This window comes from Uloborus diversus, chromosome 1 (genome assembly GCF_026930045.1).
Source record: "Uloborus diversus isolate 005 chromosome 1, Udiv.v.3.1, whole genome shotgun sequence".
Classification (NCBI taxonomy): Eukaryota; Metazoa; Arthropoda; class Arachnida; order Araneae; family Uloboridae; genus Uloborus; species Uloborus diversus.
Genome location: NC_072731.1, coordinates 26,302,973 through 26,319,510, shown reverse-complemented (window position 1 = coordinate 26,319,510; position 16,538 = coordinate 26,302,973). Strand labels below are relative to the sequence as shown.

Genomic DNA, 16,538 nt, shown 5'->3' with positions numbered 1-16,538 from the left:
GTACTACTTAGAAAATGATTAGAAAAGTAACTAAAACAAACAAATGTTTAAAAATTGCTACACAATCGTTAGCAATTTGCCAACATTAGCTAAGCCTACTTTCCATGTGCAAATAAAAAACGAACAAAAAGAGCTGAAACGCAAATAAAATGTATACCACGTTTATTATTCAGTTCAACTTCCTGTTTCATTACCACACCCCCTAATTTTCATTTTGATGCAGGTATCGTTTTATTACATTGTTTTTGTAAATGTTTCGATTTTGTAAGTGCGATATTTTTGGAAAGCGGTACTTATAAATGAGAGTAAACTCGTCCTCTATTTGACCTTTGAATTCTGAACTAGAACGATAAATTAGTAAATATTTCCCAAAATAGTTCAAAAAATTTTCAATTTTTTTTCTTTAATTTGTCAGCCACGTTTGGCCCGCGGGACATAGGTTGTGCGTCCCTGATTAAACATATAGACATAAAAACAACATATGAATCTTAAGCAAAATGAAACAATTATGCACAATTATACTTTGTATTGAAAAGTCCTTGACACATTGTAAAAATTCATAGAAAAGCAAAAAAAAAGGTGAAAACTGTATATTGATACGACAAATTGTTGATTTTCTATGAATTTTCGTAATGGGTCAAGGATTTTTCATACATTTTGTATAACTAGAACTTCTCTTTTTCAAAAAATAATTCCAATTTCCACACTAATGTAAAAAAGGAACTATTTACTGTCCGACCATCACGAGAAAAGCCACCGCCGAAATGTCTGCGCCTGTCTTCTGCTACAGCAACGAGGCGCGTCTCATTTTTGAAAGGGAAGGTTAATGCATTAGCTCCATGAGGTTAATGTTGGAAAAACCCGTAAGACTGCACAAAGGCGAGCAGATAAGTGGCAAAATGGCGCCCGCCAAAAAACTTTCCTGCTAACCCTTGCAGAAAATGAACAAAGTCCGTTTCTATGGCAGTAGACGGGCTCAGACTTGACGGTGAGAGCTTTTCTCGTGAAAGATAGACAGTATGTATAGTTCATGTTGACGGTATTCTAGACAAAGTATAGACAATAATTTGGTTTAATAATATAATGCTTACAACCGATCATATTTTTTTAATAACCATTGATTTGCTTTTTGGTAAAATTTTATTAGGCCTTTGAAATTCACATGCGATGTTCTGAAGGATCAATGATGTGGAACATGTTCTTATTCAATTTGTTGGGAAAGAACAAAGGAAGTAAGTGCCCCCGTTTTCTAAATTTTATTTACATTTCTTTAGCATTATTAGAGCGGAACACAAAAGTTCTCCTTTCCACTTACTTTTGCTTGCTTTTTTAATAAATCGCTTGCACATTATTTCAGTTTTTGATAATTAATAAAATTTCACTGTGGGCCAATGCCATTTTAAAAGTTGAAGAGAACTTTAATTGGATTGTTTCCGAAATTTTGAAAGTATTTTTTTCTGAGAGAGATGTTTTTGAACATAGCTTTTAACCATTTTTTAAATGATTTGACGAAGTTTAGTATTTTTAAAAAATTATTTTAATTGGTGCGCAGATTCAATTTTATTTTTTTCGTTTTTGCTCATGGCATCACACGTGATGAAATGTCATTTACAGATGCCATCAGAGCAGAGCGCAATATTTTGGCATTGGATCAAGATAAAAATATTATAGCACAATAATAATAATGAATTTCATGTTTGCTTCAGAAAAGTCTTCATTCAAAATTCTCATTATGATTGCTAATGATATTACTGTTTAATGGTAACCTTTTTTTTTAACAATGTGTAGACATTCAGTGCTCCAAAGTACATCACTTTTGACGTCATAAAAACCACACCTTATTTAAAAAATCGGACATGATAAAAAATTAATTTAAAAATAACTATTGGGAGAATAGAAGTTTCTTCTGGTAAAGTTAGCTAACAGAAAAAAAAAAAATGAGTAAAACAGCTAATTCTAAAAAAAAATCCCATTTAAATTGATTATTATGTGGAATAAAAATTTTAATAAAAGAAACCTTAATTTTAAGTCTACATATTGTAACAACAATGTTTGAAAATAAAGAGAGTTTTGAAGACGCTTTTACTATTTTGAAGATTTGACTTTGTGCTGATTGAAAATATCGGAACTATATCAAAATATCGGATATTTTCTTACCCTGACCCTATTATATATATATATATATATATATATATATATATATATATATATATATATATGTGTGTGTGTGTGTGTGTGTGTGTGTGTGTAATTAAACCTGTTTTTGTACGGACTTTTTTATGCGGTTTTTTTTTTTTTTTGTGGTATATGAAAATTTCAATTAAATTGAAACTCTAATTGATGAAATTATCTATAAAACGAGTGCGAGGTAGTATCTTGAGTTGACGAATGCGATTTTAAAACCAGTTTACCAAGAGAAAGTTCGCGTGTTGTCAGACTACGAAAGATAAGATATTATTTTTTTAAATGTTGGCATACGGATTTTATCAATCAGAAAATAAAAGGTTTGGCGAAGTTTTCAAATAGATGCGGTGTCTTGAATTCGTTTAAAGAAGGAATTCCTTGATATTTCGTAAGTTTTTGAGCTATTTGCTCCGCGAGACCTATTTTATGCGGTTCCTATCCACCGTATAAAAAATAAATATTTTAACTGTGCTGCGAAAATTATTTTTGATAGCCACTCGTAAAGTTTTGAACGATTTTTATGCGATTTTTTTATGTGATCTCTATTAACCGTTCAAAAACAGTTTTGACCGGCAGATGCATTTTTCTTCTTGCTAATCGTGACTTACTCTGGAACTTATGTCCCCTCCATTTGGAATCCGTGAGGCATTCTCATAAGAAAATTACTTGAACTTTGGAAGACGTATTTCTGAATAAATAACATTAGAAAACGGCAAGTTGAATGTCTTAGATATGTTATTTGTTTTTGAATAGCCTAGGTCTAAGAAACCAAAAATGACTTTAATTTTAATCAATCACGTCAAGTATTTAAACTACGTAGAGATTAAAGTGACCAATTCATAAAATATAGAATAGTTTTTAAACAGTATAGGACAAAAAAGAGGAGGAGTTAAGATAGATAATAATCATTGAGTTTTGCATGCACAATTTAAAAAATATTGCTTTTTTGTGTTACTGATAACCACGGAGCTATTATATTACATTCCTTATTGATTCTTTCATTTTTTGCCAACACAATAGAGGGCATTAGAATATTGCATAAACAATAACAATAATATTCCTGAAAAGAAGACTATTTCAATTTAAAAAAATATATATATATATATGGTACGAAGCCATCTAGTGCTGCGCGCTCTCCCTCGGAAAGTGTTCACACGCCCATAAGGAGAAAAAACCGGACGTAGTACAAGAAAACTAACTACAGTTTTGAAACCAACAGGCCTATTTCGCTCTAAAACAAATCAAAAACCAAAACCAGCAGAATGAATCAACTTTTAGAAATCTAAGGTAATCATATAAAAGATTTTAAAAAAATCAACATTGACCAATCATGGCAAGAAATAAATGTTAGCTTTACAAAATGAGAGTAACTGATAATCGAGGGTAAAAAATCAAACTGTCTAAATACCATTTAATTTACAGGATTTGATAATGATGTATACGGTGATTTTGCTCGACTTTTATCATCGTCATCTAATGTTGAAAGTGCTGACGTACCAGCAGCGATGAAGGTAATATTGGTCTCATAGCAGTTAGTTAATAATGCAATCTTACTTTATCAGAGCTCAAAATGTTGGTAACGTATATGTTTCAGGAATTAGCCAGATGGATTGTGCAAGAAAAAAAAAGCGAAGAATTTAAAGCAATGCCAGTGGAGGTAATTGTATTTGTTTTATATTTTTGATCGCACGACTTCAGCAGTGGCGAATCAACCATGTTGCAGATGCGAAAATGTATATGATAAGCGTTTTGCATGCTCCTGTGATAGGAAAAGGGACTCCCAAAAATGCATTGCGATGGACCCCAAAGCCTGTAAATCTGCCACTGGATTTCAAAACGCATATCTTAGCGCACTTTCACAAATTGCTATTTTCTATTATAATTAACAAGTTGTTGAAGTTTTATTAATTAAAAATAGCTATACATTAAATAAATACAAAATTTATATTAATATAAAATATGTATTAAATAAATGTAAAATATATATTAAATAAATATAAAATTAAGTTAATTATTTTACGAAATTTTGAAGTTATTTTTTTGCTTCAGAAAAATACTCTCATTTGTACGAAACAATCCCACAAAAAGTGTTCTTAATAAATACGTGATTGATTCACTTCATAGAATATTATTATGTGCTTTAAGTCAACACCGAGGTTTCTCGATTTTTTTAAAAATAATTTTAAACTATTATTGGATAAAAAATAATTTAATTTTCTTCGAAACCCTTTAGGTTGCCTGAATAGTGAACACTGAAACAAGCCAAACGTGGTAATATAATGTGTTGTACTTAACTTAATACTTGAATTAGGCATTAGTACTACGTCACATGCGACGTACAGAAAACATATTTTGGCTTGAGCATTAACTGGTCTCCCTTCTAAACAATGACGATAAAAAACAATTTTAAGAAATTGAAATGAGAAAGATGGATTTAAAAAGTGTTACCATGGAACCACAAAGTAAAATCAGTTTAACGAATTAAAATGCGAAAGAAAATGGTTAACAATTTGAATGGACATGAGATTTTTTGATTTTGATTTAAAAAGGCTTGTAACTTTTTTTCCTTTGGAGATAGAAGCTCAGTTTTTCGACCATAGGTTAAGATAGATCTGGAGTAAAAAATGTCGCTTTTTCCAATGGCGTCAAAAAGAAATCTGTGGAACAACTCCTTCACTTTTTATTGATATATTTAATGAAGAAAGTTGTGCCTAAATTTCACCTAAGCCTTAAAAATTTCCAGCTAAAAACGCAAATAACTCCCGCAGTAATTAAGTTTGAGCATTGAAACAAATTGCGTAGAAAGCGGAAAATTCTACCCTTTCCAACGATATGTAATATTAATATATGTGCAAGTAATTTTTCACCCCCATATTCGGAAAATTACATGAAAATAGGGCCTAATTGGAATAAAAGAAGAACTACTCATCGAACTTTTTTCGAACCGGTCCTCAAACCTTTCCGGTGCAAAAGTGTACTGTAAAAATTTCAGCGAAATCGGCCGGGTCTTTCCCGAGTTTTGCGCGTTTACACAAACAGACGCTTTTTGGAGACATTATTTCATACTATGTAGAGATACTCTCACCTTTAAAGGTTCCCCTAATTGATGTTATTGAGATGATTTCGTGAAAATTTTTTCATTTTTGGTGCAAAAAGTATTAAATTTTTTTGTTCTATGTGCAAATTATATTATCATACAACAATTTGCATTATCAAAGACAAACCGTATTTTAACACACAAGGAAGGGGGGAGAAGGAAATAGCATCAGAATTTAAGTTTGCGAAATTTCTTTTATCACTTTTTGCTGAAAATTTCAATTAAAACCTCCTGAAAAGTTGAAAAAATTCAATTTTTCCGGATCGGAAATAAACTTTCCCCTTCGAATAAAACGGTTTTTTCTTCTTTTTTTCCGAAATTTTTCGTTTTTTTTCGGAATGTTTTCATCTCTAATGGCGCTGTGTTAAATCAATGCAGTACAAACTACATTGGGTGCAATATTTGCTGTTTGAAATCCATATTTCATCTTTGCACAGTATACACCCGGTACATGAACTCTATTACTTGAGAAAGATTTATGGAATTCCTAGAATATTTCGTTACGAGAACCATTTGTAAAGGGCAGAAATACTAGTTTAGGGCTTTTAGAAAAGGTTGGTGTGTGTGGCTAATGCAACAGTGTCTTTGTATGCCATTTTAAACATCCACTTTGAGTCGGTGCATGCACTTGAGTGTTACGATTTTAAATAAGAGACATGACTTAACGCTTTCCTTATATTGGGTAAGTTTGATAAAATAAGGACTAAAGTTAAATAATTTTTCTTTTTTTTTTTACATCGAAACAGTTTACATCGTCGCCTCAGAGCAACAGTAAGATATCTAATCCCAGAAATAACACTAAGATATCTTATGGTTGTTCTGAGGCGACGACATGTAAGGTAGGTGCGGGTATTAAGGCCTGTCGGGTAATAAGGCCTAAACAGCGAAAATGTAATTTAAAATGGTTGTGGCCGCTCAAAAACGCTATCGTAGATAGTTTACACTCCCAGATGGCACCTCAAACTGGTCGCAACGCCATGCTCAGTTGTTTTGACCAGCGAGCCCAGATTCATTTTCACGGAACGCTTGTAAGACACGAATAATAAAAAATCGTCAGATTGAAATGTAAGTAATTTTTGTAATATCATACTTTTATGCATAGTTTTGCGCTACAGTTATCTGTCGTGAATGCTTCTATCGATATTTCATGTCTGAGGGAAATAATATGATCGAATTATTGTACTTTTTTGTATTTTTTTAAATTCGACGTCAGCGGCTAATAAGGCCTACGAAAGTTGACCGTAGGCCTTATTATACTTCTTTTTTTTGTAACGTAGTTTTTCAGCTGTGCATCTTATTTTGAACCTTTCTCAACATGGTATGAGTGTTTATTAGTAATTGCGGCTGTTTACGACTTGGTTCATTCTTATTTTAGTGCCTACATCACGATGCCCCCCAAACGAGCACTGTGGTCTGATAATGACTTAGTGTCGGCTGTCCAAGCAGTAAGAAGAGGTATGCTGAGCTCATATAAAGCAGCTGTGAGGTATAATGTTCCCAGGAGAACCATTAGAAACCATCTCCAGACCGGAAGTTTGAAAAAAACACTTGGTAGAAAATCTATTCTCAGTGATGACCAGGAACCTGATCTTGTCATCAGAATTTTGAGGTTTGCTGAAGTAGGGTTGCCTGTGACACCACGTATTCTCCGACGCTTGGTTTATAAATTTTGTGAGCTTAATAACATAAAGCATAATTTTAATAAACTTGCTAAAGTTGCTGGTAAAGATTGGTTTAAAGCATTTATGAAAAGACACCCGGAAATATCTAGACGAAAAGCTCAATTTATGAACCCGGCCAGAGCTCAAAAGCTTAACAAATTTATCGTTAATGATCACTTTAACAGACTGAATGAAATTTATGATAATCTGGACTTGAGAAGTCATCCTGAAAGAATATACAACATGGATGAGAAAGGCTGCCGTCTCACAGTTCACCACCAGCAGACTGTTTTGTCAAAGAATGGGACTAAAAGAGTGCATTTACAGTCTTCGGAACACGCCGAAAGTGTCACAATAGCTGGATGTGTAAATGCAGTTGGTACTGCTATACCACCAATGATAATATTTAAAGGCAAACGGTTGAAGGCAGAATTATATGATAATTTGCCACCGGGTTCTTTGGTAGAAAAATCTACAAAGGGTTACATGACTAATGAACTTTTTACAGAATTTCTAAAACACCTATCTAGATTTAAAAGTGCAGGAAAGTCCCTTTTAATATTTGATGGAGCGGCTTGTCACCTAGACTTAACAATCGTTGAAGTCGCCGATTCTCTCGATATATCATTATACTGTTTACCTTCGAACACCACTCATGAACTCCAACCCCTTGATAAAGCCGTCTATCGATCATTTGAACACCACTGGGATGCAGAAGTTTTATCATTTATGGAACAAAACCCAGACAAAAAGCTCAACAAGGCACGGTTTAATGTTATTCTTTCAAATGTCTGGTCTAAATGCATGGCATATAGTAACATTACAAGCGGCTTTAAAGCCACTGGTTTGTATCCATTGAATCCACAAGCTATTTCAGAAACAGCTTTTGCTCCGTCTGTATTAACAGAAATTCCAGCTCCCGAAGCTGACAAATTTCAAGAAAAAAATTCGCAACCTCGCACCTCCCTCACGCCAATAACCCCAAGGCCTTCCACATCGACAGCACAAGATGAAATAATTAACAGTACCCCAAACAAACCTCCTGGAGCGACGTACGGCATGGTTTACGGTTCTAGTTCGGACGATGAAGAGGACAATGTACCACTAGCTCCACTAAAAAAAAGGCATTTCAGGAGCTTATGCGTACTCCAGTGAAAAATACTGAAAAAACATCAATTTTAAGAACAAAATCTATTAATTATCGAGGAATTAAAGTCACCAAAGAACTGTTTGAAGAATATAGAAAAGAGAAAAAAGCAAAAAATGACGTCAACCTTCAAAGAAAGACGATAAAAAAAAAAAAAAAAAAAAAAAAAACAAAAAAAAAAAAACGATGCTAGTTGGTACTGTCACGCTTGTGAGGAGGATAAAATGATTGACATGAGGCCCTGTTCAAAATGCAACAGGTGGTATCATGAGCAATGCGTCGGTTTGACAGCCGATGACGAAGATATTTTTGAGTGCCCTAACGGCTGTTAATTTTTTTTTTTTTTTTTTTGTTATTTTGAAAATTTTCAGCATGAGTAATGCTTAAGGATGTTACAAATGCTCTCAATTACCAATGTTAATAGCTTATTTTGATTATTTACGAGTACTAAAATATTAGGCCTTATTACCCTACCGTAGTATAATAAGGCCTAATTGCAAGGTTTTTTTAAATAATTAATTTTATGTTTGTTTTCGGCAAGAAAGGCCGTTTTTTGTTATTTTCGTGTAGTAATTGAATGGTACTTTAATTAAATTTGCAATTTGCTGATTCGGATCCTTTTCTTCCCATTTTATTCCAAATCTCCCTTAGGTAGGCCTTATTACCCGTACCTACCTTATTTTATAATGTTTCTGTTCGTAAAGTATACGAAATTAGTATACTCGACTTCCTTATTTTTGGCACGCGGGAGATTGCAAAAATCAGTTATTTTACACAAACGCCGGCCATTTGCAGAATTGTAAGAAAACATCGAAACTTCAGGATGAAAATTTGTTTCAACAATGCTTAATTTTAGCGACCTTGGTTCTAATTGTTTTCAATTGATTTTGAAATACACTCGTCCCAGAACGAATGCCAACAATCGTGAGCTGAACTACACGTGTATTACACACAGTCAAGTGTTTGGAATCGTGTTACGGGGTTTATTAAACTTGATGATTCTGATAAAAAAAAATTCTTTTCTGCCGCTTTTTAAAGGTTTAGAAAATTTCGTAGAGTAATTAAATTGTCAACTTTCGTTTTTTTTTTTTAACAGTTAGAAAAAAAAAGCAAAAAATGTTATATTACGTTAACTTTATGTTTTCTAAAAAATGCGAAACGTTTTTACTGGAATAATTTACTTTGCACAGAGTAGCAAGCTTTATTGCAAGTATTATAGTAAAGCCTTTTCCCTTTTTTTTCCAATGTTAGGATGCTTTAAAATGGCTTGAATCTTCAAGCAGTGTAGCAGGGTACAAGTTCCGGATGTTCTTAAAGAGACATGGGCACAGGTGCTTGAAAGAGGTAATTTCTTACAGCTCCTCTTCTCTGAAAGTTCAATTTTAGTTTTTGATATTATGTTGTCAAATATTCTAATTAAAACAACTCATTTCGCCTACAGTTTGACATCCGATCAAAGCCTTGGGGAGACGACCCAAAATCGCTCATCCAGCTTTTGCAGGTACGGTGTTATTCAGAAGTAGTGTTCATTTCTGTTAAACAAAGTTCAATATTGCGGTGCCAGTGCAAGGAAAAAACACTTTATTGGACATATCAACAACAGTTTTTGCATATATTTCCGAACGATAAAGTTTAAAACGTCATTATGACGTTACATGATTAAAGTAAAAAAAAAAACAAAGCACAAATTTTGAAGAAAATACATCATATAGTTATTTCAAGGCTACAATGGAGCCTCCTCATCAGTGCGAAAAGCTCACCAATACAACCAGAAGTTGCGAGAGAACTAACAACAACCAAGTGAACACAGGTATTTATACCAAAGAGGGCCAACCAATAAGAATTCAAGACACAAGACATGAAACAACCAATCAGCGAACAGCATGTACCTCCGGGCTCAAAGCCTGCATTTATTTAGTACTATAATGAGACATATTGTACTCCAGTTAGCTCATTCTCCAATTATTTTCCTTGGAACATTTTCTGAATGACAGAACTGGAAAAAAAAAAAAAAAAAAAAAAGATTTTAAATCTTCTTAAAGGGAGGGGGGTTTCAGTTTTAAAAAGGTGATTTTTTTATTTGTTTCGTCTTGTAGTTAAACATTTCAAAAATATATTTCCAAAATTTCAAGTCGTTTCAAGCAAAATTCTCAAAGTTAGCAAGTATTTAGCCTCCGTTCCTTCAAACGACAGCTGCGGACGCTCAGAATGCAGAGTTGGCAAAAACCCGGGTTTTTTTAAAAAAGCCCATGGACCCAGGGTTTTTTGGGTTTTTTTAAATAAAACCCAAAAAAACCCAACTAAAGCTGGGTTTTTTAAAAGAAATGTGGGTTTTTTTGTATTTTTTTAGGGAAAATGTGGGGGTACTTGTAGCATATTATAGCGTAAGTATATGGACAAAGCACAAAAATTGTCTTGGGGTAAAAAAGCTGGAAAATTCAGCGTTTTCTGAAGAAAAGTATAAAAGATGATGAAACCCAAGATTGGTGAAGTTTCAGATTTTTTTGTTTCCATGATTACCAACAGTTAAGGCAAAGTTACTTTTCGAGTGATAAAATCTTTTGTTCGTTTTTAATTACTACATTTTTTTTTCTTTGCATTTTACTTTATTGTATTTAATTTTGTTATGCAAAACTACTGTAGAATCTCATGTAGTTTAAATCCCTTTTTACTGAATTCCAGCTTAATGAAGACATTTTTTGAATTTTATGTTGCCTGTTTTTCTATTTCCGTGTACAGAGTAAGAAATATTAAACATTTCGTAAGATAATGAAAATACTGTACATCAGGGCCGGACTGGACCCCTCAGAAGGGCGTAAACCTTGGAACTTCAGAGGGGCGCAAGATATTTCTGTACTTATTTACCCATTGTAGATGTATACGACAGGGTGCGAGGGTGAAAATATTTTCATGTGTCATTGCTCATTACAAAACTTCTTGCATAGGTGATCCCACGAGTGGGGCATTAAAATTGTTATTTGGGTGTTTTGGAGATTTTTTTTTTTTTGGGGGGGGGGGGAGTTCTCGTTCTTGGAATTCTAATGTTTTGCCTGCGATCTTTTTTTTTAATTTTTTTTTTTATGTTTTATTGACCTTAAGAGGGGGAATGGTCTTTATTAGGAGAGTAGTGCAGGGTTTCCATTTAAGTGATTTATGTGATACTCTAAAATTACGGTCCGAGGGTTACTCCCCCAGAAGAAATTTCGAAAAAATGATGTAAAATTCTGCATTTTGAAGCCTTTTAAGGGGAAATTGGAACTACAAAAATATCAGAAAAAAATAGACAAACAAAGCTTATAAAAGTTACTTAATCGTTAGAAAATTAAGATAATACACAGTAAAAATTGCTTTGGGGTCTACAAATCAATGATTGTAGTCGGCAGAGCGAGGGAGGAGAAAAAAAAAATTGCTTATGTTTCTTGCTTACATCAACTTTCGGTGTGAGTAGTCTTTAATCACCTCTTCAACAGTGGTGCAACCAGAACTTTTTTTTAGGAGGGAGCAGATTAAAAAAAAAAAAGATTTAGATCTAATAGGGAAGAAAAGAAAGGGGGGTATGGGGGTTCTCCCCCGGAAAGTTTTTGAAACTTGTAGTTTTAAAACCGCAATTTAAGACTTTCTTTGCTGATGCTAGGGGGGAAAAAGTACAGGGGTCTCGGCGGAAATTCTAGAAATTGAAGTCTTAAAAACGCGATTATAAGCCATATTTGTTGACTTTTGGGTAAGGGATGGAGCTTCAGGGACTGTCAGGATCGATTTTTGAATAACGGAATTTTTCAAGAAATACTAAGCACTTCAGAATGCACTCAAAAGGACAAAATAACTTTTCTGGCATATTTTTTTGAGGGGAAAGTTTGGTTTGAAATGACTTGAGCTGCACTTTTCCTCGTTTGTGGAGTCATTTTCTTGGAATAATTGAAAACTACAGGAATACTTAAATAGTGTTCTTTCTGACCCAGATAAGTTATTTTGTCCCTTTGAGTGTGAAAAGTGCTTAGTATTTCTTTCTTTTTTTTTTTTTTTTTTTAAAGAATTCTGTATTTTATTCTTTTATTCTGTAAATGTATTTCAGAGATAGAATAATGTTACTATCAGGAAATTTCACCTCTGTTTTCCATATAAATGCTTCATACCAAAAGGGAAAAAAAGCTATAACAATTAGAGCCATTTAAATATTAAAGGTTTGCAAAACTAATTCATATTTCACAACAGACAAAACACTCGTGATAAAGATCCGTATTTCTTTATTTAGCCCCGTTTTCGATTATTGACATACATAGATGAGGATAAAAAATCCAAAGAAAGCATTGATAGTGGATAAATATCATGCTTGCTCCAGAGAAACCTTGATTCAAAATTTTTATTATGATTACTATTAATATTGCTGTTGTAAGGCAACAAAATTTGTAACAATGGGTTTTGTATTTAAACATTTAATAGGGGAAATTACATGAAATTTGCTATTTTCCATCCTAACCGAAATAATAATTTTACTTCAGAATTTTAATTTTTCAGCGTTAAGTTGTACCTTAAAATGAAGCAAATCATTTAGTGAAATCCAGAAGTCTCTCTATATATTTTCTTAAATTCAAATCTTAAAAACACGATTGAAGGACCATATCTTCTTATACTAGAGCCAGAAATTTTTCGAAATTAAAGCTCACAAAACTCAACTTTTAGCGATTTTTGAACTTGACCAATAAGCTGCAACTATTAAATATTTTTAATTCAAAGATTTCTTTAAAATAAATTAGGATTTTCCCCCGGACAGTATTATTTTGAAAATTGAAATCACTTTGTTTTCCCACTATACGTGTTCTTTTTTCCTCTTCAATAATAAAGAATAGTTTTTAAAAACATTTAGCTCAGCATTCCGGGGGGGGGGAGGGAGCTGTGGGTCCCTCTTCTGGTTGAGCCACTGCCCTCCAACCAAAAATCTTTTAATCTCTACATAGTATAAAATGAAGTGTCCAAAAACGTCTGTTTGTTTGAACTCTCAAAACTCGAGAACTACCCGGCCGATTTTGCTGAAATTTTCACAATTTGTTCCTTTAAGTCCTGAGAAGGTTTGCAGACAAGTTCGAAAACAATTCGATGAATAGTTCTTTTTTTATTCCAATTTAGGGAAAATTTTCACATAAATTCCCGAATATGGGGGTGAAAAATTACTCGCAATTAGTAACATTATATATCGTTGGAAAGAGAAGAATTTTCCGCGTTCTACGCAATTTGTTCCAACGCTCTAACTTAATTGCGGCGGGAGTTATTTACGTTTTTAGCTTGAATTTGTTTAGGCTTAGCTGAAATTTAGGCACTATTGTCTTCATTAAATTTATCAATAAAAATTGAAGGAATTGTCCTACAGTTTTCTTTTTGACACCATTGAAAAGAGCTACCTTTTTTTACTCCAGATCTAACTCGACCTATGGTCGGAAGTTTAACCCTCTATCTCCATTAGAAAAAAAGTTACAAGCGAATTAAATGAAGTTCAAAAATCTGTTCTCTATTCAAGTTTTTAACCATTTTATTTTGCGTTTCCACGGTAACGCTTTTTGAATCCATCATTTCCATCTTTCTCATTTTCAATTCTGAAACTTATTTTATTTTGTGTTTCCATGGTTACGCTTTTTAAATTCATCTTTCTCATTTAAATTTCTTAAAAGTATTTTAATATCTCTCGTCATTGTTTGGAGGGGAAATTTTGCATGATGATTTTTTTTCTTTTATTTATGCCTGATTGTTGAATATACGTCACTCGACACAATTTTTGTTTTCAAAATAGACCGGGCAAAGCCGGGCAACGCAGCTAGTAATTAAATATAAATTTTGCAAACGGAACCTGTAAAGCTTTTATGACATTTTTACTTCAACTGATTGCATTCATTGGACTTTCCTGCTTTTTTTGAGCGAATTAAAATAGTATTGATTCCCGATACACCACTGACAATATTAAATATCTTATTATAATAAAAGGAAAATATGATTTTTTCGGCTGTATAATTATGTTTAAAAAACGTGATTACCGTACCATAGTCTACAAGAAATTTTTCTTTAGGTCAAAATTATGACCACATCCAAAGCTAAAGTAACATGGCTAAACATAAGAACGTAATATTATGCTATCTGCAAGAAACGGAAAATCTATAAATAATTGTGAATAAATTTTACAAAATAAGTAAATGGACTGAAATCAATAATGAAGATTGTGGAATCAGGTAAGAGAAGATATGAATTAATAATATATGTACATAATGATTAAAATGGAAAAACGGACATTTCCCTCAAAAATGTAAAAGGTTATAAATATAAAGTTTGCAGGAATAATTTAATAAATTATCACACAGTGAAAAAAGTTGTCTCATTTCTTGACTTAACATAGTTCGTCAATAAAATTTTTATTGTAAATTGCAAGAAGTTTCTGTTGTCTCAAAATTCAAGATGGCAAAAACATCTTTCTAGAAAGGTCCTCTTCTTCTGGGGCAGACCCAAATCTACGTACCCGCAGACGCCGCAGTAGGGGGGGCACACCACAAAAAAACCTACGGTCCGAGTGACCAAAGAATATTTTTAAAAAATAAATAATAAATGTGTACTCAAATTTAAAAAGTTGAAAATATTTTCAACATTGTTATAAAAATTAGGATTAAAAGTTCCTCATAACTGCTCAAAACTTAAAACTAATAATAATTACAAACAAATTTAAACAATTTAAACAAATGAACTCATAATTAAAGTAGAAATATTGAAGCAGTTAAAAACAAACAACAAACAATCGTTTAACAAAATAGTCATTCGAGGTGCGGGGGGGGGGGGCTATCCAGTGGCCTGTTGGGGGCCCTGAAGATTTTTTCAGGGGGGGGGGGCAGAATTTTTGGAGGCGAGGAGTGTTTTTTGAAGAAAAAAAGACTTTTTTGCCGCAATAACATAAATGTCGTGTAAAGCGCGAAAATATTTATTGTTACAAGAGTTACAATAAGGCTGTAGGGCAGTTTTAAAAGACTGAAGGGCGCAACTAAAAACGCAATAGGGTGCCTTTGCTTAAAAATTAACGATTAGAGGTACGGTGGGACGGAATGTTGGTCGTTAAGAGAAGATTTAGAAAAAAAAAAAACTCTCTTCTCCGAAAACAATTTTTTTAATGTCTTAAAATGTCATTTTAAGTCTTTTCAAAATTCAAGATAGCAAAAACGGACCCTTCAAGAAACTTGTTGCGTACGACAGTGTATGAAAAATGGCATTAAAGACCTGAAAAACGGAGATCGGGAGGGGGGGGGGGAGTTTTTCAAGGAAAAAAGCGGGGCTGCGGAGTCGAATAAAAAAAAATGACTACGGCTCTGATTCCGACTCCGGAAATTTTAGAACCTTCGACTTCTACTCCTTTACCCCAAAGAGAGTTCGACTCCAACTCTTGAAATCTTAAACCTTCGACTCCCGAATCCGACTCCTTCACCCCAAAATCAGACCGACTCCGGCTCTTCGACTCTGACTCCGCAACCATGGAAAAAAGACATTTTTGTCGAGTTGTCGAGATTACGTAAATTGAAAAGACTGAGGGCGCATCTAAAAACGCAACAGGGCTCTTACAGACTAACTAACAATTGCAGGAATTGGATGTTTGTCTTGATTCTAGATTTAAAGAGCTCTCTTTTCTGAAAATGTTTTATTTATTTATTTTTTTTTTTTAATTTCTTAAATTGTCTTTTTAAAAGATTTTAAAATTCACGATCGCAAAAACGGGCCTTTCAAAAACTATTCTTCTAAAGACCTGAAAAAAGAGGGGGGGGGGGTCACAGTATGGCTGCTGGGCGCTTTAATATGACGACAGAAGGGCGCACCTGTGCGTTAAAACAACAACTATTAAAGGTATGGGGTGTTTGTCTGTGTAAGAAAAAAAAAATCTGCAGGGCTCTTTAGAAGGCAAAAGGGCGCTACAGGATGTTGCTTTCTGCCAAATAAAGATGAGTCACCTCTAGATGCTTGTCAATTGTGTTAATGCAATCGGAGGTAAGATAGCAAGAAAATTGATGATTGAAATTGCAGTAGAAAATATTGCGGTCCTGATACACTGTTACAAAGACTAGCTATACAATTTTTATTTCGGAGAAAAAGGGAGGCAAAATCTAAATTACTATTAAAAATGGTAGCGTAATATACAACTGATAATTACTTTTCAGGAAGCACTCAAGAAAAAAGCTGAATAATCTTCCATGTCAACACCATTCCACAAAACAAAAAAAAAAAAATTTTCTGGCGTAGGGGCGCATCGGCCATGTGGCCGGTTGCCCGGCGGGCCAGTCCGGGCCTGCTGTACATCCTATTCTGTTTTCTGTCCGACCGTTTGTAAAACCTGTTAATTTCTAAAAAATATACCTTGTTTACTCGAGATTTGTGACAAGATTTGTGTTGGTTTGCAGAAAATAATTCACATGAAAGCCTTTTAGCTAGAGTA

The 16,538-nt window shown here is 33.5% G+C and overlaps 1 protein-coding gene across 1 annotated transcript in view; it reads left to right on the top strand.

The window, feature by feature from the left end:
- Nucleotides 1–16,538, top strand: part of LOC129234325 (prodigiosin synthesizing transferase PigC-like) — a 117,514-nt gene that overhangs the window by 78,941 nt on the left and 22,035 nt on the right. Inside the window, exons 20-24 of the mRNA XM_054868317.1 lie at nucleotides 1,148–1,232; nucleotides 3,607–3,695; nucleotides 3,779–3,841; nucleotides 9,341–9,433; nucleotides 9,531–9,590. Of these exons, the coding sequence (XP_054724292.1) occupies nucleotides 1,148–1,232; nucleotides 3,607–3,695; nucleotides 3,779–3,841; nucleotides 9,341–9,433; nucleotides 9,531–9,590 (390 nt within the window). The remainder of the gene's footprint in view (nucleotides 1–1,147; nucleotides 1,233–3,606; nucleotides 3,696–3,778; nucleotides 3,842–9,340; nucleotides 9,434–9,530; nucleotides 9,591–16,538) is intronic.